The 25,170-nt window shown below is 41.9% G+C and overlaps 3 protein-coding genes across 3 annotated transcripts; 2 read left to right on the top strand and 1 right to left on the bottom strand.

Moving 5' to 3' along the window:
- Positions 1–6,074: 6,074 nt before the first annotated feature.
- On the bottom strand, positions 6,075–8,843 carry LOC121750877 (exocyst complex component EXO70B1-like). The gene is made up of 2 exons (XM_042145521.1): positions 6,618–8,843; positions 6,075–6,302 (listed from the first exon to the last, which is right to left on the bottom strand). The coding sequence occupies exon 1, from the start codon at positions 8,653–8,655 to the stop codon at positions 6,640–6,642; it is 2,016 nt and encodes a 671-aa protein (XP_042001455.1). The 5' UTR covers positions 8,656–8,843; the 3' UTR covers positions 6,075–6,302; positions 6,618–6,639.
- Positions 8,844–9,514: 671 nt separating this feature from the next.
- On the top strand, positions 9,515–9,847 carry LOC121752554 (glutaredoxin-C5-like). Its single transcript, XM_042147684.1, has one exon. It carries the CDS (start codon positions 9,515–9,517, stop codon positions 9,845–9,847), a length of 333 nt encoding a protein of 110 aa, XP_042003618.1.
- A 13,420-nt stretch (positions 9,848–23,267) lies between these two features.
- On the top strand, positions 23,268–25,128 carry LOC121750964 (3-oxoacyl-[acyl-carrier-protein] reductase FabG-like). The gene is made up of 4 exons (XM_042145663.1): positions 23,268–23,421; positions 23,527–23,726; positions 24,077–24,306; positions 24,663–25,128. The coding sequence occupies exons 1-4, from the start codon at positions 23,330–23,332 to the stop codon at positions 24,939–24,941; spliced, it is 801 nt and encodes a 266-aa protein (XP_042001597.1). The 5' UTR covers positions 23,268–23,329; the 3' UTR covers positions 24,942–25,128.
- Positions 25,129–25,170: the final 42 nt, after the last annotated feature.

The raw sequence follows: 25,170 nt of genomic DNA on the forward strand, positions 1-25,170 counted from the left end.
GATATACGGCGGGAGACAAAATGGAAGGTTAAGTAAATTCTTTTAGCCAATAAAACTGGAGTCACTTTTGAGATGGATGCAAAAAATTACTACATCCTCTACTTAAAAAAAATAAATACATATATGCGTTTATTATTATGATTAAAAAGGTTACAAATGTAAATTTTTATTTTATATGATTTCATAATTAATAAAAGGATCGAGAAATTATGTTTTTTAGGAATTAGAATATCCTGTGATACTAAAGCAGATCAGATGCAAATTTTTCTCAAGTACTAAAGCAATCCATTTCTCAAGTACTAAAGCAATCCATCTATATATCCCTCGCCACTAAAACAAAATCAGCTAGAGATATTTTTGACAAAATATGTTGAAAAGAAATTTCTTACAATCAAGAGATTGACCGAGAATTAGAAATTGATCTAGCTACGTTGTATAGGATATTCTAATTCCTTAATTGTAGCTTACCATATGTGACGTATATCTCGCTTACTAAAGGCCGTGTAAACTTTTTCATGAATCAATTCAATACACATAAACATAATTCTCGATTCTTTTATCATAGAATCCGAGCAGAAAAATATTAGACTAAGAAAAAATTCATCATAGCCTTCCCATATACCAATTCTTAGGCAAAAACACAGATCAAATCAGTAAACAAATTCCTACAGAAAAATGTCGGACAACACAAAACCAAATCAGTAAACAAATTCCTACAGAAAAATGTCGGACTGCACAAAACCAAATACCGAGTCCTCAAACAGATTGAGGACGAGCAAAAATGTCACAGTGAAATTCAAAATTAACGGGAAGAACTACCCGTTATGGTCACGGGTCATGAAAGTTGTGATTGATAATATGGGGTCTACTGATACGAGTCTTATACTATTAATATTTAGTTTAGATATATTAGGGATTTGCATATCTTTTTCTATATCTTTGTTTTCTTGTTCATTAAGTTAGTAGCATTATAAATAGGAGTTATTGTTATCACTTTATTCATTCAATCAATATAATATTTTCCCTAAACTTGTCTTGAGTATCTAGTATAATTATTGTTCCCTATTTGCTGCTGATCGGAGAACGTCTGTGACTCAGCAAATCCGTGAGCCTTCCTTCGAGCTTGTCGAAGGATTGATCACCCTATCCGTCCGAGAAGATAGATAGCCGGTCACGTTACGGAGGACGTCCGTAACAACTGGTGCTTTCACAGTGCTGAATTCATGGAGATCCAGACGGAGTCGACAAGCGCGCCGGTCGTCTTGACAGGCGGAAACGCACAGGAATTGATCACCACCAATGCACGCCGCTTCCAGGGAAATCGCAGGGATGGTGGCGCCCCGCCACGCCCTCCCCCGAGGGGCGACCACCACCCAACAGATAGGCCCCCTACGGATCCTTTGACGCAGGGTTTGGATAGGATCATGGAGCGTTTTGACCAATTGGAATATCGAATGGATAATTCGGATAGACGGGTGGATTTACTGGAGAACCCGCGTCTCCCGGATACAGCCCCACTGGACGACGATTTTAATTCAGATGAGGAGGCGTATATGGAGTACAGGGAGTCAGAATTTGTGAGGAAAGACCCGACCCCAAGACATCAACAATTAGGGTTGCGTGCTCAACGACAGCCTAGGTGGGGCCGTCGGGGCAGCGCGTATGGCGCGCGTGGGGATTATCGTCGCGAGGGAGACTGGCCGCAAGATGTAGCCTCTGACCGCCGATTAGTGGTACACCAACCGCGCCGGTTATCCAGCTGGGAGCCACCTCCGGCACGTGGGCGTGGATGGCGCGACAATCGTCGCACTTCGTGCTGGGACCCGCCCCCACGCCGTGACCGTTTTGCATACCATCAGGACTCGGATTCGCGACAGGGCGTCAAGATGCGTGCCCCGCACTTCGACGGGTCGGATGCATCAAATTGGATTTCACGTGTCGAATATTACTTTGATCACGTGCGAATGCCGGAGGAAGACCGTCTTCATTATGCGGTTATGTTGTTTGACCCACCAGCCGCAGAGTGGATTTTCAACTACCAAAACAATAACCGTTTTGTATCGTGGCCGGAATTCTTGGAGGATGTGCGCCACCGTTTCGACCCGCAAAGCTTTAAGAATTATATTGGTCCTCTGTCCAAATTGGTCCAAACCGGGTCGGTGGCTGAATACCACGATACCTTTGAGAAGTACTTGAATCGGGTAGTGGGCATGCCTGACTATGTATTGTTACCAATATTCATTGAAGGATTGAAAGAGACCATCCAAGAGAAGGTGGAGATGCATCAGCCTCAATCCCTCGCGGAGGCAATGGCACTTGCACTTCGCCTCGGGGCTAGTCAGGAACGCAGGTGGCAACAGACTTCTACCGGGGGGAAGAAGCAATGGGCAGGCCGCGAATCGCGACAGCCCCTACTGACCGCCCCCGGACCAGCAGCAAGTGCGGTGCAACAATCGGCAAGTGCACCCCCAAAAATTACTCCGATTCGAGTGTCTAATGCAGAGAAGTCGGAGAGATCTCGCAAGGGGTTGTGTTGGCATTGTCCAGAAAAGTATGTTCCTGGCCATGTCTGTGCAGTCAAACTTCTGTGCTATGTTGGAGAGGACGACGAGGAGGAACCTGTGGATCATTGTGATGACATTCAACAACCCGACGAGGTCATTCGGGCGGATCTATCACACCTTCACGCTCTGAGCAGCAACACCCGATCCAAACCTTTCCACGTGGTGGGCAATATCGGATCGTCGGAGGTGGTAATACTGATTGATACCGGGAGCACCCATGATTTCCTTCACCCGCGCATAGCTGAGCGCCTCCAGCTTTCTTTAACGCCTATTCGCCCGTTTCGGGTCTATGTGGGTAACGGGGGATCCTTGCTATGCTCGCACGTCTCTAGGCGGACCAAATTGACGATGCAGGGCGCCCAATTTCTGATCGACCTTCACATATTGGACATACATGGACCTGATATTATTCTAGGGATGGAATGGTTGGAATCCCTCGGGCGTGTTGCCGCTGATTTTGTGGGGAAGACTTTGGAGTTTCATAAGGACGGTCAGAAAATTTTTATTCAGGGCAAGCTCCCTAGTCCACGCCAGATTTCACTCCACTCTCTGGCCACATTGACGGCACACTCACCCGCTCATGAGTTTTACGAGCTGGTCCCCCTACATCTTGATGATCATCCGGCCGAGCTCTGGTCGACCCAACCAGAATTTCCACCGGATTTACCCGACGCGGTCCGCACGGTGCTTGACACATTTGGGCAGGTCTTCAACCTCCCAGTGGGGCTGCCGCCTGCTCGCCCATTCGACCATCAAATCCACCTGTTGCCTCATACGAGGCCGGTTAATGTAAGGCCTTACCGTTATCCCTACTTTCAGAAAAACGAAATAGAGAAACAAGTGAGAGAGATGCTGGACCAAGGGATTATACAACGGAGCCAGAGCCCGTTTTCCTCCCCGGTTTTGCTAGTCAGGAAGAAGGATGGCACATATCGCTTTTGTATAGATTATCGGGCCCTGAACCTGGCCACTGTCCCAGATCATTTTCCGATTCCCACGGCCGATGAATTGTTCGACGAATTGGGGAACGCTAAATTTTTCACAAAACTGGACTTGCGTTCGGGATACCACCAAATCCGGATGCACGAAGCGGATATCTTTAAGACTGCTTTCAGAACACATGATGGGCATTTCGAATTCTTGGTAATGCCGTTCGGCCTGACCAACGCCCCTTCCACTTTCCAGGCGGCAATGAACAACATATTTCAGCCGCTCCTGCGAAGATGCGTGATAGTTTTCTTTGATGATATCTTAATTTACAGCCCCACCATGGAGTCCCACTGTACACACTTGACTGAGGTACTATCGCTCCTACTCGCCCACAATTTTTTTGTGAAATTATCGAAGTGTGTTTTTTGTAGCACCACTGTTGAATATTTGGGACACTTGGTTACAGATGGCCGATTGGTTGCTGATCCGGCAAAGACAGAAGCTATGACCGCGTGGCCCTTGCCGCGCACGGTGAAGCAATTAAGGGGATTTCTTGGTTTAACAGGTTACTACCGGCGTTTTGTCGCACATTACGCGGTAATTGCGGCCCCCTTGACGGATTTATTAAAAAAGGACTCTTTCGAATGGTCCACGGCAGCGGATACCGCATTTGGAGCTCTAAAATCAGCCATGACGTCTGCTCTTGTGCTACGCTTGCCGGATTTTACCAAAACATTTTGTGTAGAAACGGATGCCTGCGACGTGGGGATAGGGGCGGTCTTAATCCAAGAGGGTCACCCCATTGCCTTTTTCAGCCGTAAATTGGGTCCGCGACGCAGGGTAGCGTCAACATATCACAAGGAACTGTTTGCTATTGTCGAGGCGGTGCAGAAATGGAGACATTAATTGTTGGGTAGGGAGTTCATCATTCGCACCGATCAAAAGAGCTTAAAAGAGTTTTTGCAACAAGTGGTGCACACACCGGACCAACAATTATACGTCCGGAAACTAATGGGTTATAAATTTAGAATTGAGTACAAACGGGGAATCAATAATAAGGCGGCAGACGCTCTCTCTCGTAGGGATGCCGGGGATCTATCAGCCGAGTCCTCAGCGGCTGCGGCCGAGAGGGACCGACCAGTGTCGGAGGCGGCACCGAGGGATTCGGAGGAAGACGGGGCGTTGTTGACAGCGGCGGCTCACCCCGTCCCGATATTACTGGATGTGTTGCGGCGGGAGACGTCTAGCTAAAGCTTTTGCTTTCAACTCTCGTCCTTGGTTCGTGGTTCCCACCTTGAGGACAAGGTGGATTTTAACCGTGGGGGAGTTGATACGAGTCTTATACTATTAATATTTAGTTTAGATATATTAGGGATTTGCATATCTTTTTCTATATCTTTGTTTTCTTGTTCATTAAGTTAGTAGCATTATAAATAGGAGTTATTGTTATCACTTTATTCATTCAATCAATATAATATTTTCCCTAAACTTGTCTTGAGTATCTAGTATAATTATTGTTCCCTATTTGCTGCTGATCGGAGAACGTCTGTGACTCAGCAAATCCGTGAGCCTTCCTTCGAGCTTGTCGAAGGATTGATCACCCTATCCGTCCGAGAAGATAGATAGCCGGTCACGTTACGGAGGACGTCCGTAACATCTACTCACATCACATGAAATCCAGCTAGCAAGGGAAGAGACAAACTTGATAGTCTTCTCTTGGATCATAGATGATATCGAAATCAACATTATAGGTCACACACAAGGTATGGATCTCATGAGCCGCAGCCATAACATGTACTTCTTCCCATTAAGTTTGTAACAGTGAATTTTGCTGTTTAAGGACTCAATATTTGTTTTTGTGTTGTCTAACATCTTCTTTTCTTTAGGAATTTGGTTTTCTAGTTTGATCTATGTTTTTGGCCGAGAATTGGTATGTGGTTAGACTAAGATGAAATTTTTCCGAGTCTAATGTTTTTATGCTCTAACGCCATGATAAAAGGATTGAGACTTATATTTTTGTATGATGAATTGATTCATGATCAAAACAGGTTTACACGGCCTTTAATAGGCGAGATATACATCATATTATTAGTTAGCTGCAATTAAGGAATTAGAATATCATATACTAGATCAATTCCTAATACTCGGTCAATCTCTTGATTGTAGGAGATTTATTTTCAACAATAACTAATGACAGTTACTAAAAAATTTAAGGAGTACTCTCAAACCTTTTTATATCATCTATTTTACTCGTATAGTACTTTATGACAATTGGTAATTTGTTAGATATATTTACACATTTATTTTGATAATTAATAAGGTTAAAACTGCATAACTAGAGATAGTAATAATCGATACTTTCAAAATCACGGTGGCCATTAATTCATTATGTTTACTATATATCAATTTGGATAATTTTAGACAGTATCTTTTTTCCACATGCTGCCTAATTGCCTTCGTTTATTACATTTAACTACGTAATGATGTATTGCATATTTGCATGAGATATTTGATCAACCCTACTATAAATCAAGTGTGTGATATATGAGATACATAGGTCAAACATCATCATCTGTAATCTTCATTTTCAAAGATTCACATACGGCCGATTGCATTATTGCATCAATCAAACAAGTACATTCATATCCACAATCACAATATTTCTATCTATCTTACTCAACAACTAATTAAACATATGTTAAAGCACTAGCTAAGTGATACATGAAGATATTTTCATCCTCCATCCTCATATATGTTGTTTGTTCATTCTCCTCCTCCATGGGTCACTACTACACATGTTGGACTCATCTGCACAACAATTAAATGCAAATTTATATATATATAGCTCATGAGATTTACAAAAACATTAAAAATAAGAAAATCAAAACAATTATTTTAAAAAACAATAAAAAAAATGCTTGAGAATTAGACAATTAGTAGTATAAATTTAGGAAGCACGATATGGATATTACTTTCTTCTAAACAACAAAACAGTAGGAGTCCAAACAAACACTAAGGCACGATGGTTATAAGTATATTCACCCAAAAATATGTAACATGAGCTACTAAAAAACATGGAAATTAAAATTGATGAGAGTATAGCAGTAATAGTAAAAAAATGACCTTAGCTTGTTTAAAGTCGGAATCACTTCTTTCCATCAAAGAGCTCCTCAATGGAATCCTCAATCTCCTCTCCTTGAAACTTAACATACTTCTCCGTTTGCCTCCCCGGCGTAAACACCTGGCCGTACCTCCCGAGAAAGGAGCGGTAGGCGGGCACCACCATGTTCGATATGGAAACCCTAAGCTCCGACTGCAGCTGATCGTCGCAGACAACCCAAGTGGTCTGCGTCCTGCTTATCTCATCAAACATGGCGTTGAAATTCTTGAATCTCTCCTTGAGCACCGGCTTCACCACCTTCCCGTGGGACGTGAGCCCCTCGGGATGGAGGTAGCTCAGCAGCTTCCCCCACGTCTCCCTCTGATACACCTTGTGGTACTGCCTCAGATCCGTTGACTTCTTTCTGCACCACGCGTCACCGGTTAGGCTACTTATTTCATTTGACCCTCTTACCTTCTGCAACACGTATCTCCCGTTGTTCATCAGGAAGATCGCTCCCAGAGCGTGGTCCTTGTACAGCTTCGACTTTGCCTCCATATTCTCATCCAGCAGCTCCATCATTTTCGTCACCTGCCCCTGGAATGGGGACCCGGATCCTGATGACTCCGCCCCATCATTCTTGTGGTGCTCTTTGAAGATGTGCTCAATGCTTTCCTTGTACTCGCATGCATAGTTGAGGTAGTTCATGATGTAGCGCGTCAGAGGATGGATGGCCCCACCCGGGACAGGGGTTTTCCCCGCGTCTGTCCTGATGGAGGTCTCCAGCTCTGAGAATATGGAGACGATGGCCTCGCCCAGGCGGGTTTTTATAAAACCACCCTCGGCCTGCAACTCCTGGAGCAAGGACTCCTCCTGCTCTGGGAAGAGGCCGTGGAGGGTGGGGAGGACGTCCCTGAGGGCTTCATACGTGTCTAAAAACTTGAAGAGCTTCTCTGAGGCAATCTTGGTGAGCGCGACAGCAACTGCAAAGTTGAGTATTGTCGCGCTCAAGCCCTGCGCCAGGCTGCAGAGGACGCGGTCTGACGTGCTGGCAGGGAAGACCTCCCTGGCCAGGTTACGCTCGCTGGCCAAGAGCGTGGGGCACTGCTTGAATATCGAGACCCAGGAAGCGATTTCTCTCTCTAGATTCTCCCATTGCATCTTCTGGACATCGTCGATGCTGTGCTTCTCGAATCCTAGCTTGTGGACGCTTTCCTCGAGCGCGGTCCGGCGAGCCACCGTGTAGGCCTCGCAGCACTCCGTCTCGTAGCCTATGGCGATCATCATCTTCGATAGCCTGATCAAGTTGGAGAGAACCTCGTCTTCGTATCCGGGGAAGTGATTATCCTCCTTCGGAGGCGGCTCGTTTTCCTCGGGCGGGGCCGTGTTTTCCTCTTCTTCAGTCTTGGCGTTCTCGTCTTCGTTGGTGGCAGTGTTAGGATTGGGATCTTGGAACCTGTAATCATCTAAGAGGTCCTTAAACTCCTCCTCGACGTAGGAGATGGCGCGCTCGAGCACGGCGCCGATGCGGTTGATGGAGCGGGCGAAGTTGGGGTGGGCGGAGAAGGCCAAGAGGGCGGTGGAGAGGGAGGAGAGGCGCGTGATGGCCTCGAGAAACGAGGCCGACTCCTCCGCACACAGAGAGCTCCACTTGACGGCGGTCTGGCCGGAGTCGTAGTCGGCGATCCTGGCCTCCACCATGAGAGAGAACTGCTTCACGAAATTGGGCACATCTTGTGGGATGGATGATTCGTCGCCGTCTGATTTTAGGGTAGACAGCGTGGAGAGGTAATTGTCGACTTCTTGAGAGAGCTTGTCGATGTTGAGAGCGGAAGGAGGCGGGGCCGGATCCTCGTCTCCGCCTCCTTCTTTAGCCTCTGATTCAGCTGCAATATCCGTCTCGGCTCCCTCATCCTTCTTTATTTCGGCCGGTGTTTCTTCGTCTGTGGTCTTTGTTTCTGCGACTTCGTCAGCCTTCTCGGCTTTGGCTTCATCGCCTTCGTCGTTGTTTTCAGGTATAGCGTTATCTAAGGATTCGGGTTTGTCATTCTCGGGATCCATGGCGTGAATTGGAAAGGTTTGTCAGATTTGGCAAGTTTCAATGGAGATCGGCATGAAGGAATGGTGCCAATCTGAATTGGGCGAAAGGAAATTCATTCATCAACCAGTTTTTTCCAATATTTTTGTATGTTTTTTTCGAAATTTGTTTTTGGGTGTTTGGGAAAGTTTGAAAAAAACGGAAATGGTCGTTATGGTAGTTAGGTTTGGGAGAGAGAAAGGAGGAGGAAATGTGGGTGCGTATGGACAGAAAAAAATGGTGGAAATTTTATTTAAGAGAGACGGAGACAGACAAGTGGAGAGATCGTGGTTCTGTTATTTTTGGGGAGCAATCACACAACTCCTCTTCCTTCGTGCTCTCCACCACATGCCATTACCACCGCACCATAATATTATAAAATAAATTTGTTATATATCTGTTGATAAAATTTTATATCCAATAAGTCACATTTCTAGCTAATCCTAATTAGTAGCATGTGCATTTTAAAAAAACTCGAGAATGTTTACAAGTATTGTTATAATGAGCGATTAAATTGATGTTGAGGTCTATATAAAATCATCGAATGGAATTGAAATTGTTGATTCCACAAAAAAAAAATAAAAAAATCACCACTTGCGCTTTTACTATTGAATGGATCCAAAAACTACTAACGCAATACTCCCTTGTGAAATTCATTTCATCTAGGTAAAACTTAAAAATCTTCAATAAAATTGGTGCATTACAAAAAAAATGGAATTAATGCTTATTAGGCATGCAAGTCCATCAACCAATCATCATCTTCTACTTGTATATAAATACTAACTAAATCTCATCATATGGAGTATCTCACTCACAGTCTCTCTCACTGCTAATTTTACGATGATGCGGCGGCGCTCACAATATTCCTTCTCTGCGGCGGCGGCGGCGGATCCAGTGAGGTTGGTGAGTGCGAACGCGGTGGTGATATTCAGCCGGCGGTCGTGCTTCCTTTGCCACGCTGTGAAGCAGCTGTTTCGGGGAATGGGTGTGAATTCAATGGTTTACGAGCTTGATGAGTACCCGGAGCTGGAGAGGCTGCTGCTTGCGGGGAGCGCCGCCGTGCCAGTGGTGTTTGTCGGCGGAAAACTCGTCGGTGGAATTGAAAGTGTTATTGCCTCACATATTTGTGGAACCCTTGTTCCTCTACTCAAAGAGGCCGGTGCGCTTTGGCTTTGATCCACCTTAATTAGGTTCTCTTCTCTTTTGTGTTGTTGTAGTTTTCTCTTTTCTCCTTTTCAGTCAAGTCTCTAATAGTAATATTTCTCATACATCTACCATTATTCAAAAGTAAGTCAATATTAATTAAAATTATCTAAAATAGGTCATAACAGAAGTAAATCATACTACTACATAAAAGGAAAATCGCTAAAGAAAGTATATAAACTGAAATACTATATGTAAAGGTGAGGATAAAGGTACAAGTGATTCGAGACTTCGCGTGCAGAAACTGAACTACTGAATTGCAGAACATTTCTTTAGTAGTAGATCAAGACTCTTACTACTTAATATTATCGAAATAGTATTATATTTTTATTGTAAAGTAAGCATAGTGACAAATTAGGCCCTCACCTTTCCAAACATGTTCATAATAATATCATGGCTATTGGAATCAGTTCCGTTTGGCCTAATACACATCAATTACACACATGTATAATAAAATATTGCATCGTTTCACACATTCTTTCTAATTATGTTAATGCATTCAACAAAAGATACATGAATCCAACTCTTTAAAAAATTAAGTACTACATGAATTCAAGCATCAAATTTGTGCATAAAGATCGTAATGCCGTTCAAATGTCATTGTTTTGTACACTGATAAAACATGATTTTGTGCTTAATTAAATAACATAATTTTGACAATCATTCTTTTCAATCAATATATCACCACTGATGTTTTGTAGAAAAATGTTTTCTGTGCGGATAATAAACTAGGTTGATGCAAGTTGCAAATGGATATAACATGACAAGACAACGTGCATGGGCCTGACATTTGGTCTCATAATAAATGAACTAAAAGTCTAAAACTAGGTTAAAATATTGGTGATACTAGTTTTGATGAATGGTTTTGTAAATATGTATTCTGAATATGATACATATAGATATACTGAGCATCCATGGTTAACCTTTTCAGCATCATGAGATTTCCGGGCATCCATTTGAATATATATATATATATATAGGAATGTATTCATTTCCTTTTTGTATCTTTTGTTCTTTGTTCTTTTTAATCTCAGCCCCACGATTTTGTCATCCGACGGTTAGATTGATGCTACGTGTCATTTAATAATGCAGATTTTCAGTTGAATAATGTACACCAACTAATAATGCACCATTATAGTGTAATAATGCAGATTTTCAGTTGAATAATGCACACCGACTAATAATGCACCATTATAGTGTAATAATGCAGATCATCTGGACCGTTGATGAATGAGATCTAACGGCCCATATTAAGAAGAATAAAGGATCTAAGGGATGAATAGGAGAATAACGCTCATATATTGATCACAATCCTATATATATATATATATATATAGGGTGTGATAAACTACAAACCCTCTATAATACAAACTATACACAACTTTAGTCCTACTCACTTAATATAATTAATCAACGGTTAATATAAGAGATTTTTCTAATGTCAACATTTCCTACAAATATGTACACTCCGTTGACATCGAACAATCAGAATTTGTACACCCCCGTTGACATAATTTGTACACTCCGTTGACATCAGCCCTTGTTGACATCAGCCCCCGTTGACAGAATTTGTACACTCCGTTGACATCAGTTTGTATAGTTTGTATTATAGAGAGTTTGTATTTGATCACCTCTATATATATATGTATATATATAGTTTCACATTTATCATTCGAAAGTATAAAGTCATGCAACATAAAAGCAGAACTTATCTATTGCATATGAATTTACAGTTAATTAGCTCTTAATGAGTATTTATAATTTATCTAAAAGATATACCCAATTTGTAAGATATAAATCAACAATAGGAAATACTATCATTCCATTTGTACTATATCATTGTACGTATTCCAAAAGTGATTACAGTACTTGTTTGTCTAATTGGTATATCCACTAAATGAAGAACATAATGAACTTCAAATGGAGTAGTAATTTTATACTGTTAAATATATTCATAGCTTTTATGATCAGATTTTCCCGTGAATATATAAAGCGTAATGACTAATAGTTTGATAATTTGAGTGTTTATAATTGTTGAAAACGTGAAATGATTTAGGTATATAAATGGATTTTTTTTCTATGTATTTGAAATAGAAAGAGAACGTGAACAGACCCCCACCCAATCTATGGCGTTTGCATTAACTTAAATATGAAAGCCCAACCACAAAGATTGTGCATATCATTTACTTTCATAACAATTTTATCTTTTTCTCTTCATATATTCAAAGGAAATCTAACATTGAGATTTTTTTTTCTTTTTAATTTTGTCTTTGTTTTTCATCTATTTCTTTCTGTCAACTAGAAAAATGACAGAACAAAGAAGTAGAATAGGTATTAATGTCATATACACAATACCCAGATAAATCGTTGAAGTTAACAGCTAGTAGTAAAAGAAATTTAAGTACTCACAAACTGTAAGAAGTACTGTAATGAAAGAGTATTTACTGTGATGTGACATATCAATTAAAATGAGTAAAAGTCATGATCTACAACCACGCGGTTATTAATTGAAGATGGAAAACTTCATACTACTACTCCACCATTTAAAATTAGCAGCACATCGCGAATATTGCGGAGAAGTTCACTTGTCACTATTTATTTTTCTAAATATTATTTCTAATTTCATATGATAATTGATGATGTATTTGTAATGGTATCAGATACGCGACTCAATCTTGTTATCACAACGAGATCGATTCCGGAACGAGAAGAACGAATACTTGATATGAAAATGAATAAGCAAGAAAACAATTCTTGGAGAGTCAATGGAAATCTTGTGTTTTATTTGTGTGGAAGATTACAAAACTCTTGGATGAAAAATTCTCTTTTCTTTTTCCACAGCTCGGCTCTATTTAACTAACACTTATCTAACAACTAGTTCAAACCTAACGGCTTTCATTTAAAGCTAACTAACTAGTCGCATCCGACGACGTGCATCAGTTAATAACAACTGTCAACTCCGAACTCGTTTAAGTTCGGCCAACACCGAGCACCAACACCGAGCACTGAGCACCGAGCTCAACACCGAGCACCGAGCACCGAGCTCAACACCGAGCATGATTGCAGTTCGTCAGATCACCGAACAGCATATCGGTCCCTAATCGCCGAACAGTATATTGGTAACCGAACTGAACTGATTGTGCAGTTTTGCCCCAATCCTCATAACAAATCTCCACCTTGGGACATAACTGGACAATCCATAGATTTCATCCATCTTCCACAATCACTCCAGCTGAATCAGATTCACCAAATCCATGCAATACTTCAACTTAAGTCCGGGCAACACCTTTGTTAGCATATCAGCTGCATTGTGCTCAGTAGCTACCTTTTCAATCTTCACTGAGCCCATTTCAACTTCATCCCTCACAAAATGAAGCTTAACATCCACATGCTTGCTCCTCTCATGGAATGTCTGATGTTTTGACAAACATATGGCACTATTTGAATCACATAATACAGTCACAGCTCCTTGATCAACTCCAAAATCCGAGCAGATTCCTTTCAGCCACATGCTCTCCTTTACGGCCTCAGCCATGGAAATATATTCTGCCTCAGTTGTTGAGAGTGCCACCACAGATTGCAAACTCGACTTCCAACTTACAGCAGCTCCATACATGCAGAAAACATAGCCGGATTGGGACTTCCTTGTGTCAATGTTAGTAGCAAAATCAGAATCACAATATCCCAATAGAGGCTGTGCATCAAAATTCTTACTTCCATCAAACAGTATGCCATAATCCTGAGTACCATTCAGATACCTTAGTATCCATTTTAAAGCATGCCAATGCTCCATACCTGGATCTGCCATGTATCTGCTCACAACACTTATGGCTTGGCTGATGTCTGGCCTTGTACACACCATGGTGTACATGATGCTTCCCACTATGTTTGCATATGGGATTTTATCCATCTCTCTTCTCTGACTATCATCTTTAGGGCACTGATTTACACTGAGCTTAAACTGCTGGCTCAGGGGCACACTCACTGGTTTGCTTTTATCCATCTGAAATTTCTTGATCACATTCCTGATGTAATCTTTCTGAGTTAGCCATATCCTTTTCTTGTCTCTATCCCTTATGATCTCCATTCCAAGGATCTTCTTTGCATCTCCAAGATCCTTCATATCAAATTCAGATTTCAGATCACCTTTCACTAACTCCACCTCTTCCTTATGCTCTGCAGAGATCAGCATATCATCTACATACAATAGTAGATATGCCACAGCAACTCCACCTCTTCTCTTGATGAAGACACAATGATCATACAAAGACTTCTCAAAACCGATCTTATGCATGAACTCATTGAACCTGAGATACCACTGTCTTGAACTTTGTTTTAGACCATACAAGCTTCTTTTCAGCAAACACACCTTTCCTTCATTTCCTGGTTGGACAAAACCAGGAGGCTGCTCCATGTAAATTTTCTCTTCGAGCTCTCCATGAAGAAAGGCTGTTTTGACATCGAGTTGCTGCAATTCCCAATTTCTCTGAGCAACAATGGCAAGTAGAATCCTGATGGAGCTATGCTTTACCACAGGGGAGAATATTTCATTATAATCTACTCCCTCCTTTTGTGTAAAGCCTTTGGCCACCAACCTGGCTTTAAATCTGATTTGATTGTTGTTGAAGGCCTCAATTTTCTTCTTAAAAATCCATTTACAACCAACTGTTTTCTGATCAGTTGGCCTCAACACCAAAATCCATGTGTGATTTTTGTACAAGCTATCAATCTCCTCCTGCATGGCTAATAGCCACTGATCCTTCTCCGGACTCCTTATTGCTTCCTTGTAATTTGAAGGCTCATGATAGTCCATCTCCTCAGCTATGGCCAGTGCATAGTGCATCATATCAAAATCCTGAAATCTGGAAGGGAGCTTGATCCTTCTTCTGGTTCTGTCTCTTGCAACCAGTCTCTGTGGAGTCTTGATGTTACTTTCATGTTCAGAGGATCCACCAACACTGGTTTCTTGTGAATTTCTCACAGTATCTGGTGGACTTCTTACAGCATCAGATGAGGATTCCCTCTGACCCTCCACCTCAAACTCAACAGTCTGAACTTGCTTCATGAAGAAAGGCATTTCAGATTCCCTGAAAATAACATCCCTACTGATGACAACCTTCTTATTCCCTTCCTCACAGCACCATAATCTGTAACCTTTAACTCCAACCTGATAGCCTATCATCACACATCTGAGAGCCCTTGGTTCCAGCTTTCCTTGTTTGATGTGAGCATATGCTCTACACCCAAATGGTCTTAATTTTGAATAGTCTCCATAAGATCCATACCATCTACTATCCGGAGTCTGATTTTCAATGGCAGCAGAGGGGCATTTGTTGATTAAAACAACAGCTGTGGAGGCTGCTTCTGCCCAAAATGGTTTTGACATTCCAGATGCTATCAACATGCATCTTACCCTTTCAAGAATGGTTCTATTTATTCTCTCGGCGACCCCATTTTGTTGTGGGTTGTGAGGCACCGTTCTATGCCTTTTTATTCCTTTTCTCTTGCAAAACTCATCAAACTCATGGGACAAAAATTCCAGCCCATTGTCAGTTCTTAGGCATCTCAAAGGCTTCCCCTTTTCTAGCTCAACTGCAGTACACCACTCCTGAAATTTCTTGAAGGTCTCTGACTTTTCTTTCATGATCATTATCCAAACCTTTCTTGAAAAATCATCAACAAATGATAAGAAATACCTGCCTCCTCCAATGCTATTTACTGGTGCAGGACCCCATATGTCACTGTGAACATATTGGAGAGGTTGTGTTGAGTTATGTTTGCCCACTCCATATGGCAGCTTCTTGTTTTTGCCAAGAATGCATTCTTCACACGATCCAATGGCTCTTCGTATCTCTGAATCAGCCATCTGAATAATGCCTTGCTTTACCAGCTGCATCAGCCCAGTGTCCCCCACATGGCCCAGCCTAGCATGCCAATTGATGGTCTTTTGTGTGTTGTTAGTTGTTCCAGCAACTGCCTCAGCTTTCAGATAATAGAGCACATTGTTTCTGACAGCCTTCATGATCATTTGGCCATCCTTTTTGACAAGCATCTCTCCACCAAAGAGAGTCAATTCGTAGCCATTCTTCTCAAGAAGACCCAAGGATATAAGATTCCTTTTAATGGATGGGATGTATCTCACATCAGTGAGAGTTCTGAAAATTCCATTGTCCATCCTCAAACATATGCTCCCAACACCCCTTACATCACACACATGGTCATCTCCCAGCAACACCGAGCCTTCAGATTCCTTTAAATCTTGGAACCAGTCGAGATTGGAGGACATATGGAAACTGCAGCCTGAGTCCATGATCCATAGCCTTGATAATGGGCTATCCTCCACCACATTGAGAGCTCTTGCCTCTTCAATTTCCTCAGTGATAGCTGCTGTACCATCTCCTTTGTGATTTTCAGATTGCTTTTTCTTCCAAGCAAAACAATTTTGCTTGATGTGTCCTGGTTTCTTACACCAGAAGCAGCTTCTAGATTCCTTTTGATCTCCTTCCTTAGATGATCTTGGCTTCCACTTGTCAGATGGGGGTTTCTTGAATTTGAATTGTTTCTTTGAAGTTGCCTTCACATTGAGGCTTTCAGCAGCTTGATCGATTGGCTTGCTGACACATTTCTGCATTGCCTTCAGCTTTAATGCAGAAAATACCTCCTCCAAAGTCACTTTCGAATCCCTTCCAAGAAGTATTGAGTCTTTGAATTGCTCAAAACTCTGAGGCAGAGCATTCAATAACATCAAAGCTTTATCCTCATCTTTCATGGGATCATCCACACCCTCAAGATCATCTATATACTTTCGAAAATCTTCCAGCTGATCCGCCAGATTCTTGGAGTCAGAAAATCTAAAGTTGAACAATCTTTGCTTGAGATGCAACCTATTGGAGATTGACTTCTCCATATATATTTTCTCCAATTTCTCCCACACTCCCGCGGCATCATCCTCTTTCTGAACCTCCCTCAAGACTCTATCGCTGAGGCACAAGACAATCGAGCTATACGCCTTGTATTCCAGTTCTTGACATTTCGCCGCATCCATCCCTTGAATCTCTTTCTTGTCCGTCTTGGATTTCACATAATCCCAGACGCCTTGCTGCATCAGAACAGCTCTCATCTTCAATCTCCACAGGCCGAAATCATTTTCGCCGGTGAATTTCTCAACGTCGAACTTTGCGGTAGACATTGTTGAATTCGTCGTCCTTCTTCGATTCCCACAGACGGCGCCAATTTGTAATGGTATCAGATACGCGACTCAATCTTGTTATCACAACGAGATCGATTCCGGAACGAGAAGAACGAATACTTGATATGAAAATGAATAAGCAAGAAAACAATTCTTGGAGAGTCAATGGAAATCTTGTGTTTTATTTGTGTGGAAGATTACAAAACTCTTGGATGAAAAATTCTCTTTTCTTTTTCCACAGCTCGGCTCTATTTAACTAACACTTATCTAACAACTAGTTCAAACCTAACGGCTTTCATTTAAAGCTAACTAACTAGTCGCATCCGACGACGTGCATCAGTTAATAACAACTGTCAACTCCGAACTCGTTTAAGTTCGGCCAACACCGAGCACCAACACCGAGCACTGAGCACCGAGCTCAACACCGAGCACCGAGCACCGAGCTCAACACCGAGCATGATTGCAGTTCGTCAGATCACCGAACAGCATATCGGTCCCTAATCGCCGAACAGTATATTGGTAACCGAACTGAACTGATTGTGCAGTTTTGCCCCAATCCTCATAACAGTATTCTAATATAGCAATTTTAATAAATTTAAATACATACATATATCACTAAATAATGACCGAAAATGTAAAAGAAAAACAAATTGGGGCGATGCGTTACAAACGCGGGCGGTTCGGCGAAAGAGTATTGTGCACTGATAATTAATTGAAAATCTTAGGTAGTGTTATAAATTATAATAAAGTTGATTAATGCGAAAATTATGAGCCTTTTGCATTTAATTTTTGCATTGAACTTAAACACGGTAAATACGCTGACATACACAATAACCACGTCGTTGCTAGATTCAAATTCAAAAAAACGTTTGCAAGATTTAGGAAGAGATGTACTCACTCGGTCTCGTAAAAATAAAACCATTTGATATCATACGAATTTTAATACATGCTCCTTCGGTCCGCGAATAAGAGTCTCGTTTTTCTATTTTAGTCTGTCCGTGAATAGGAGTCCTGGTTCACTTTTATCATAAATGATAATAGGGTTCTACATTCCACTAACTCATTTCACTCACATTTCATTTAAAACTAATATATACAAATGGTACCCTTATTCCACTAACTATTTTCCACTCACTTTTCTTAACACTTTCCTAAAACTCGTGCCGCCAAGAAATGAGACTCCTAATGGCGGACGGAGGGAGTAATTGATAAAGTAAGTGACGAATCTTAAAAATATGTTAGTGGAATTAGGCTCACTTCATCATAAAAAAAGGAAGTTACCAAAAATAGAAATATACTATTTTTTATAAAACGTACTAAAATGGAAATAATCTCTATTTTTATGGGATGAGTTAGAACATGATATTAACATTAAGCAAATCATACCCATAGAATAAAAGGAATATGATTTCAAAAATGTTAAGCAAAGTGGACTCCACTTGTATATATTAGTTCTAAATGAAATATGAGTGTAATGAGTTAGTGTAATGTGAGGCCTATCATCATTCATGATAAAAATGAAACGGGACTTTTATAAGTAGACAGACCAAAATGAAAAAATATGATTCTTATTCGCGAACGAGTGGAGTACAAGCTCTAATTTGTTCAAAGATTAAATCAAAGTTTGAAGTAGCAACTAAATGTGACATAACATAAGTGTACATAACAAATAAGTACGTATATAGTCCTATGTATGGAGATATGCACCTATAAGAGTCCTAAATTAAAGTACTCCCTTTCTCATCATATTTGAATTTACACATTTATAATATATATACAAGGCTAAGTAAAATGGTACATAATGAATGCATGCTAAATGCTACTAATAAACATACTTTAAATAATTGTCAAACATTAGAGCATCCACAACCGTGCTCTTGCCAGCGGCACGGTTGTGGGCCCGGGCGGTACTATTCATGCCTGCTCTCTGGCAAGAGCACAACACCCACAACTGTGCTCTTCCGCAAGGACGAGCACAATTAATATAAAATTCAATTACACAAAAACATTTTCATAATACTAAAATTCATTAAAAAAACCACAATAAAAATAACAAATTACAAATAAAATAAAAAGACATAATTAAAATCCTAAAAATTAAAAATTACATAATTAAAATACTAAAAATTAAAAATTACATAATTAAACTCCTAAAAATTAAAAATTACATAATTATTGGCTAATATAACCCGAGGAAGACTACGCATCCGGCGGCACCAACCCCAATTGTTTTTGGAGACCCAATATCATGGACTCGTGCGTTTGAAGTTGCGTGGGGGTCATAGTTGACCTATCGGCCATATTGAGTTGGGCCAAAAGGGCCCACAACGAGTTGTTCGGGGGTGGAGGTGGAACATAGGGTGCGGGTTCGGGAGCAGGGGCAGATGGAGTCGCGGCGCGACGTCGTTCGGCCGCCGCCTTCTTCCTACCTTGCGGTCGGATTCGGGGTTCCAACCGTGAGAGCCGCTTGGGTTGTCGTCGTTACCGGACATAGTGGTGTTGTAGGGTGTGAGAGGAAGATGAAAATGGATATGAGAGATTGATGATGAGAATTGTGTAGTGAAAGTGTGAATTTTTTGGAGTGAAATTGGGGGTATTTATAGATGAAAGTGTGTATTTTTGGGGTAAAAAAAATAAAAAAAAAATTAAAAAGTGGGGAAAAACGATTATAAACGGATATAATTTTTTGGGGAAGTGAAAATTTTTTTTTTATTTTTTATCGATTTTTTTAATAAAAATCCGATTTTTTAAAAAAAAAAATAAAAAAATGTTTGAAACCAACGGCTATGCCGTTGGCGAATGGGAGACCGCCACGTGTGCGTCCGCTGGCACGGACGTGCTCGATACATCGAGCAGCGCCGTGCCAGCGGCGCGGTTGCAGCGGTGGCGGTCCTTCGCCTTGCCGCTGGCACGGACGGCGGTGGCGCCAACCGCCACCGCTGCGGATGCTCTTAGAGTAACATACTTACTTTTTGTTTAAAGGTCTGAATTTACTAAAATTTTTTATATAGCCCGAGTATTCGAGTAGGATTTGCTGTTGCGCTATTTGGATATAATTTGATTTTTAAATTTTGTCAGATCCAAACATATAGATAACACGCACAAAACAAACTTTTATGACAAAGATAATAATTTTGAAAACGAATTTGAGTTCGATCTTTAAAGAAATCATTTTAAACAAGATTTATAGCAGTTATTTATAAGTGTATTCATACTCAACGTGTTGGATATAAAACTCACTTGGTGTGTTTCATTTTCTTTAAATAAATGACCAACCATCTTGGGTCTAGCTTTCCTCAAATATTTGGCTTATAACAAAATTAATAGTATAATAAAATTAAGCTACTTAGCTTAAAACAAAACCTTAATCTAAGAATATCATTTGGACTTATTTTAATGAAGATATGCATCTCAATATGAGTCTTGCTTAGAAGATATTTTTTCTTATTAACTAAACCAGATATTTAATTATTTGAGTCTTATTGATTTACTTTAGTATAGGGGCAGCAACTCATCTTAATTAGCTAAGAAAGTGATGTAAATAAATTATGTCCAAGGAAGGCCCAAATTAAATACACCTTGAAGAGCCCAAAAACATACTCAACTAAATTTATACTACTACTACTACTATTAAGAAATACTCAAGAGTTTGAAGGATAAGGCCCAGCTCCCCATTTAAAACAAAGGGCCCAATCTCTAGAAATTTCACTTGATTAGTAGTAGTAGTAACTAAATATTTTTTCAGTTTTTATAATCAAGCTTAATCTTGAAGAAATTTAACAAGGAGTCAAGTAACATGATAAAATCAGAATCGATCAAGTTCCAATTTACCATCATAAAATATGAAAAAAAGATTAAATATAAATAAGAGTGTGATCATATTAAATTTAAGTTGTAGCATTATAGGCTTAGCAAACAATACGAACTTATTATTCTTTATCAAGCTAGCCACAGGCCTTAAAAAAATGCAAGGCACATTAATGAGCTATTGCCAAACATAGATTAGTTAGCACTATCTTCTAATTTACAGATATGAAAAAGCCAAGCTAGTTGCCATTCACTTTGATTTCGACCACAAACAAACATACCAATTCAAACGATTACCACGTGAATCGGATGCGTGAACCCTTTCCTTCCATCGCTACTTAGAGCATCTCCAGTAAGACTGGACGTCAAATAGCCTTCACACAGTCTTCACACTGCCACATCATCAGCGCTACAATTCTCCTGCCACATCAACTGGACATCAAATAGCCCTCACATAGCCTTCACACTACCTATCCACATCACTAATAACAATTATATAATTTAATTTACACTCGTATCAACATACGGAATTTAATTTACGAGACAAATACGCAAAATTCGAATAATAATATTAAAACTTAAAAAGTACATTAATTTTTTAAAAAAAGTACAATAATTTAAAAAAAGTACAAAAATTAAAAAGTGCATTAATTTTAAAAAGTAAAACAAAATCACTCCTCGCCGCCGTCCTCGTCTCCGTCGTCGCCCAGCGCTTCTTCACCGTCTTCGCCGCCGCCTCCGTCGCCACCTACGCCGCGGCTATTCCCGCCGGTGTCCCTCCTCATCGCCTCCAATTCTTCACGCTGGCTCTGGAGCAATACACGAAGAAAATCCTTCACCTCGGGGTCCACCGCCGCTTGGAAGTCGGCTAAGGTCTTCAACATTTGAGCGCGCGTTTGTTGGCGCGCGAAGAATTTGAGCTCCTCGGTAGACCTGCCGAGGGGGGATGTCGAATGGACCCCCTGGGAACTCGGGGTGCCCCCCTCGCAACCTGTTGCCCCCGCCTTTGGCCAACCGGGCGAGGTCGGCGACCGAACGAACGAGGAGTCGGGCCTCCTGGGCCGTCTCGGGGAGGTCTGTCGAACCACCGCTGCTGCCGCTATAATCTCCGGTATAGTTCAGTTTCTGCCTCTTCGGCCAGCCAGCGTCGACGCCTGCCCGGAATTTCTCCGACTCGTTGAGCACAACGTAGCAGTTCCAGTAGGTGAACTCATAGTACTTCTTCTGCGGATCGGGGTAGGCTCTCTCCGCAATCCTCCTGCAGTCTTCATCTGTTTGGCCAGTGGTCTGCATGTGGAGGGCGTTGGCGTACAAACCCGAAAATCGAGAGACGCCAGACCTGATTCGGTCCCAGCACTTCCGGACCTCCTCCCCGGTGCACGGTCTCCCTTCATGGCAAAATGCCCTGTAGGCTGCGGCTACCTTGGCCCACAAGTTGACGATCCTCTGGTTGTTCGAAACGAGAGGATCGTCGAAGACACTCACCCACGCCTTGGCAACCGCAACGTTCTCCGCGTCGGTCCACTTCCTCCGGCCCCGGATTTCCGCCTCCGGCTGCGACGACTCGCCGACCTTCTTGGCCTTGCCCTTCTTCTTAACCCGCCCTACTCCCTGGCTTTGAATGAGAGTTTTCGGAACCTCGTTCATATCAAAACCCAAGTCCGCTAAGGAGAAGGTCTCCGTATACTGTGCATCCGTTGGGGTCGATGTGTGCGAAGAACCGGTGGAAAAATCAAAAGTCGGCCGATAGGCGTTGTCCCCCCGTGCGTCCCCTGCGCCGAGGGAATCATCTGCTGCGCCGGTGGCTGCATCCCGGGTGCCCACCCCGGCATCATCTGCATAGGGGGCTGCATGCCGGGTGCTCACCCCGGCATCATCTGCTGCCACGGGTACATGTTGTAGTACCCGGTCATCGGAGGCCAACCACCTCCCCCAGGAGCCGGGGAAGTATGGGACCCTACCCCGGGAGTCGGGGCCGGCTGAGACCCTACACCGGGAGGCGGGGGAGTCTGAGACCATCCCCCGGGAGTCACTGGAGTACCTTCGTAGTTGTTCTCCATTGCTCGTTATTGATCATGAACAGAAAGTAAGGTAGAGAGAGTACTCGTTAAAACAAGTGGTGCGAATGAAAATGACGTTCAAAGCGGGCATATATAGTGTTTTCAAAAGAATAAAAAATAAAAAATAAAATCTGACGCCGGTTTGACGCCGATCCGGGACCCACAATGGCGCCGTGAGGATCGGCGTCGGAACCGGCGTTATCGCGCGAATCGGCATGGCCACGCTGATTTTGACGCCGATTTCGCCGACACCGGTTCCAATGGTTCGGCGTCAGAACCGGCGTCAGCGAAAAATCGTCGTCGCGATTTTGACACCAGGAGATGCTCTTAAACCTCAGCATTTATACGAGACGATACCAATTCTATTTTTTGAATTGAGTTGACTTGAATTGTGAGAGCATGGAAAATCAAGGCAAAAGGGTTTTGCTGACCTCCAATGGCGACCAGATTTCTCTCAACATAGCTCGTACTTTAGCTCAGCGAACATGCCGGTATTTTGTTTCACTCGCGCTATCGATTTTTGCGATTTGAATTTTGATGGATTTTGCTTGCTCCTTTTGGATCGACGTTTGCTTATTTTTTTTGTTTGTGTGTAGGTTGGTTTTGATGGGGGATGAGGGGCAGCTGAGAACGGCGGCGGAGAAGATAAAGGGTTCACTGAACGGCGCCGTTTTCGTAGAGGTGGTGGGTTTGGATATGGAGGATGAGAGAGAAGGGGCTTTCGATGATGCGGTGGAGAAGGCCAGGAGACTCCTCGGCGGATTGGATGCTTTGGTCAACTGTTACTCCTATGAAGGTCAATTCACATTCTTGCCTTAATTTTTTCTTTTTCATCTTCTTTTTTATGTGAAAATAAACATTTGTAGTGTAAGATTTATTGGGGATCGAAAGATTTTGTAAAATTGGAGGGATAAATTCACCTCGATTGGGGATTTATGAACCCTAGCTGGATTTAATTAGGGTGGATGCACAGTCTTCAATTGGGAATTGATGAAAACCGAATTGGATTTTAGTTAGGGCGGATGCACTATTCATCCGGACGCCCTCTGTTTTAGTTGGAACTTGGAACCTACGAATTTGTGTCTTCTACCCTGCAGTTATCTGAGATAAAATTTGGTAGTTTAAACTTGATATATTGTGATGCAGGAAAGATGCAAGATCCTCTTTCTTTGGCTGAGGATGAATTCAAGAAGATTATGAGGACCAATTTCATGGCTGCTTGGTATCTCTTAAAAGCTGTTGGTAAAGTTATGCGTGATCAGAAATCCGGTGGATCCATTGTTTTCTTGACCTCAGTGATTGGAGCTGAAAGAGGGTTGTATCCTGGAGCAGCAGCTTATGGTTCGTGCTTGGCTGGAGTTCAGCAGCTAGTAAGAGTAAGTTTCAGCCCATTTTGCGATACTTCGACATGTATGTTGCATTTGCAAATTGGTATGGAACCACAGCTTGTGATACTTCGATGTGTATGTTGCATTTTGTGTTAGCGATTAAGTCTCTGCTCATGATTGAATCATTGCTGTTCGACATTTATCAGCAGATGTAGAGGAGACACATGGCTCTTTATTGTTTGTTTGGTTGTTTCCTTCTCTCTTTGTGCACCAGATACCTATAATCGTTTAGCACCGTCTCATTTTTAGATGTAAATACTAAATACTGAATTGATTGCCATAAGTGCATCAACTTGCGTAAATTGTATCCAACGATGGTTCTTGTGTATTGTTATGCTTGGCAGACATCGGCACTGGAGATAGGTAAGCATCAGATAAGGGTTAACGGGATAGCTCGTGGCTTGCATCTTGAAGACGAGTTCCCTGTGTCAGTAGGGAAGGAGAGGGCAGAGAGATTGGTGAATGACGCTAATCCACTGCGTCGATGGCTTGACGTTGAAAACGACCTGGCATCAACAGTGATCTATTTGATAAGCGACGGAGCGCGCTACATGACTGGAACGACCATATTCGTCGACGGAGGCCAGTCTCTGGTAAGGCCTCGAATGAAATCATACATGTGAAGCAAGTGGGGTGTTGTTGTTGGTCTGTTGTATTGAAGCAACTATAGTTTGAGATTACTTGCCTTGATTGGCTATTAGCTAAATAATCTTAGCAAATAAGTTGTGTTTATGTCTGTATGTGGCTTAATGTTACGCAGTATATCTAACAGCTGGATAAAGTTCTAAGACTCAAATTTCAAGTTTCTAATGCTCGTGGTGCTGTCAAAGCCTATGAAACCTGTATTGCATT

This window comes from Salvia splendens, chromosome 10 (assembly GCF_004379255.2).
Source record: "Salvia splendens isolate huo1 chromosome 10, SspV2, whole genome shotgun sequence".
Lineage (NCBI taxonomy): Eukaryota > Viridiplantae > Streptophyta > Magnoliopsida > Lamiales > Lamiaceae > Salvia > Salvia splendens.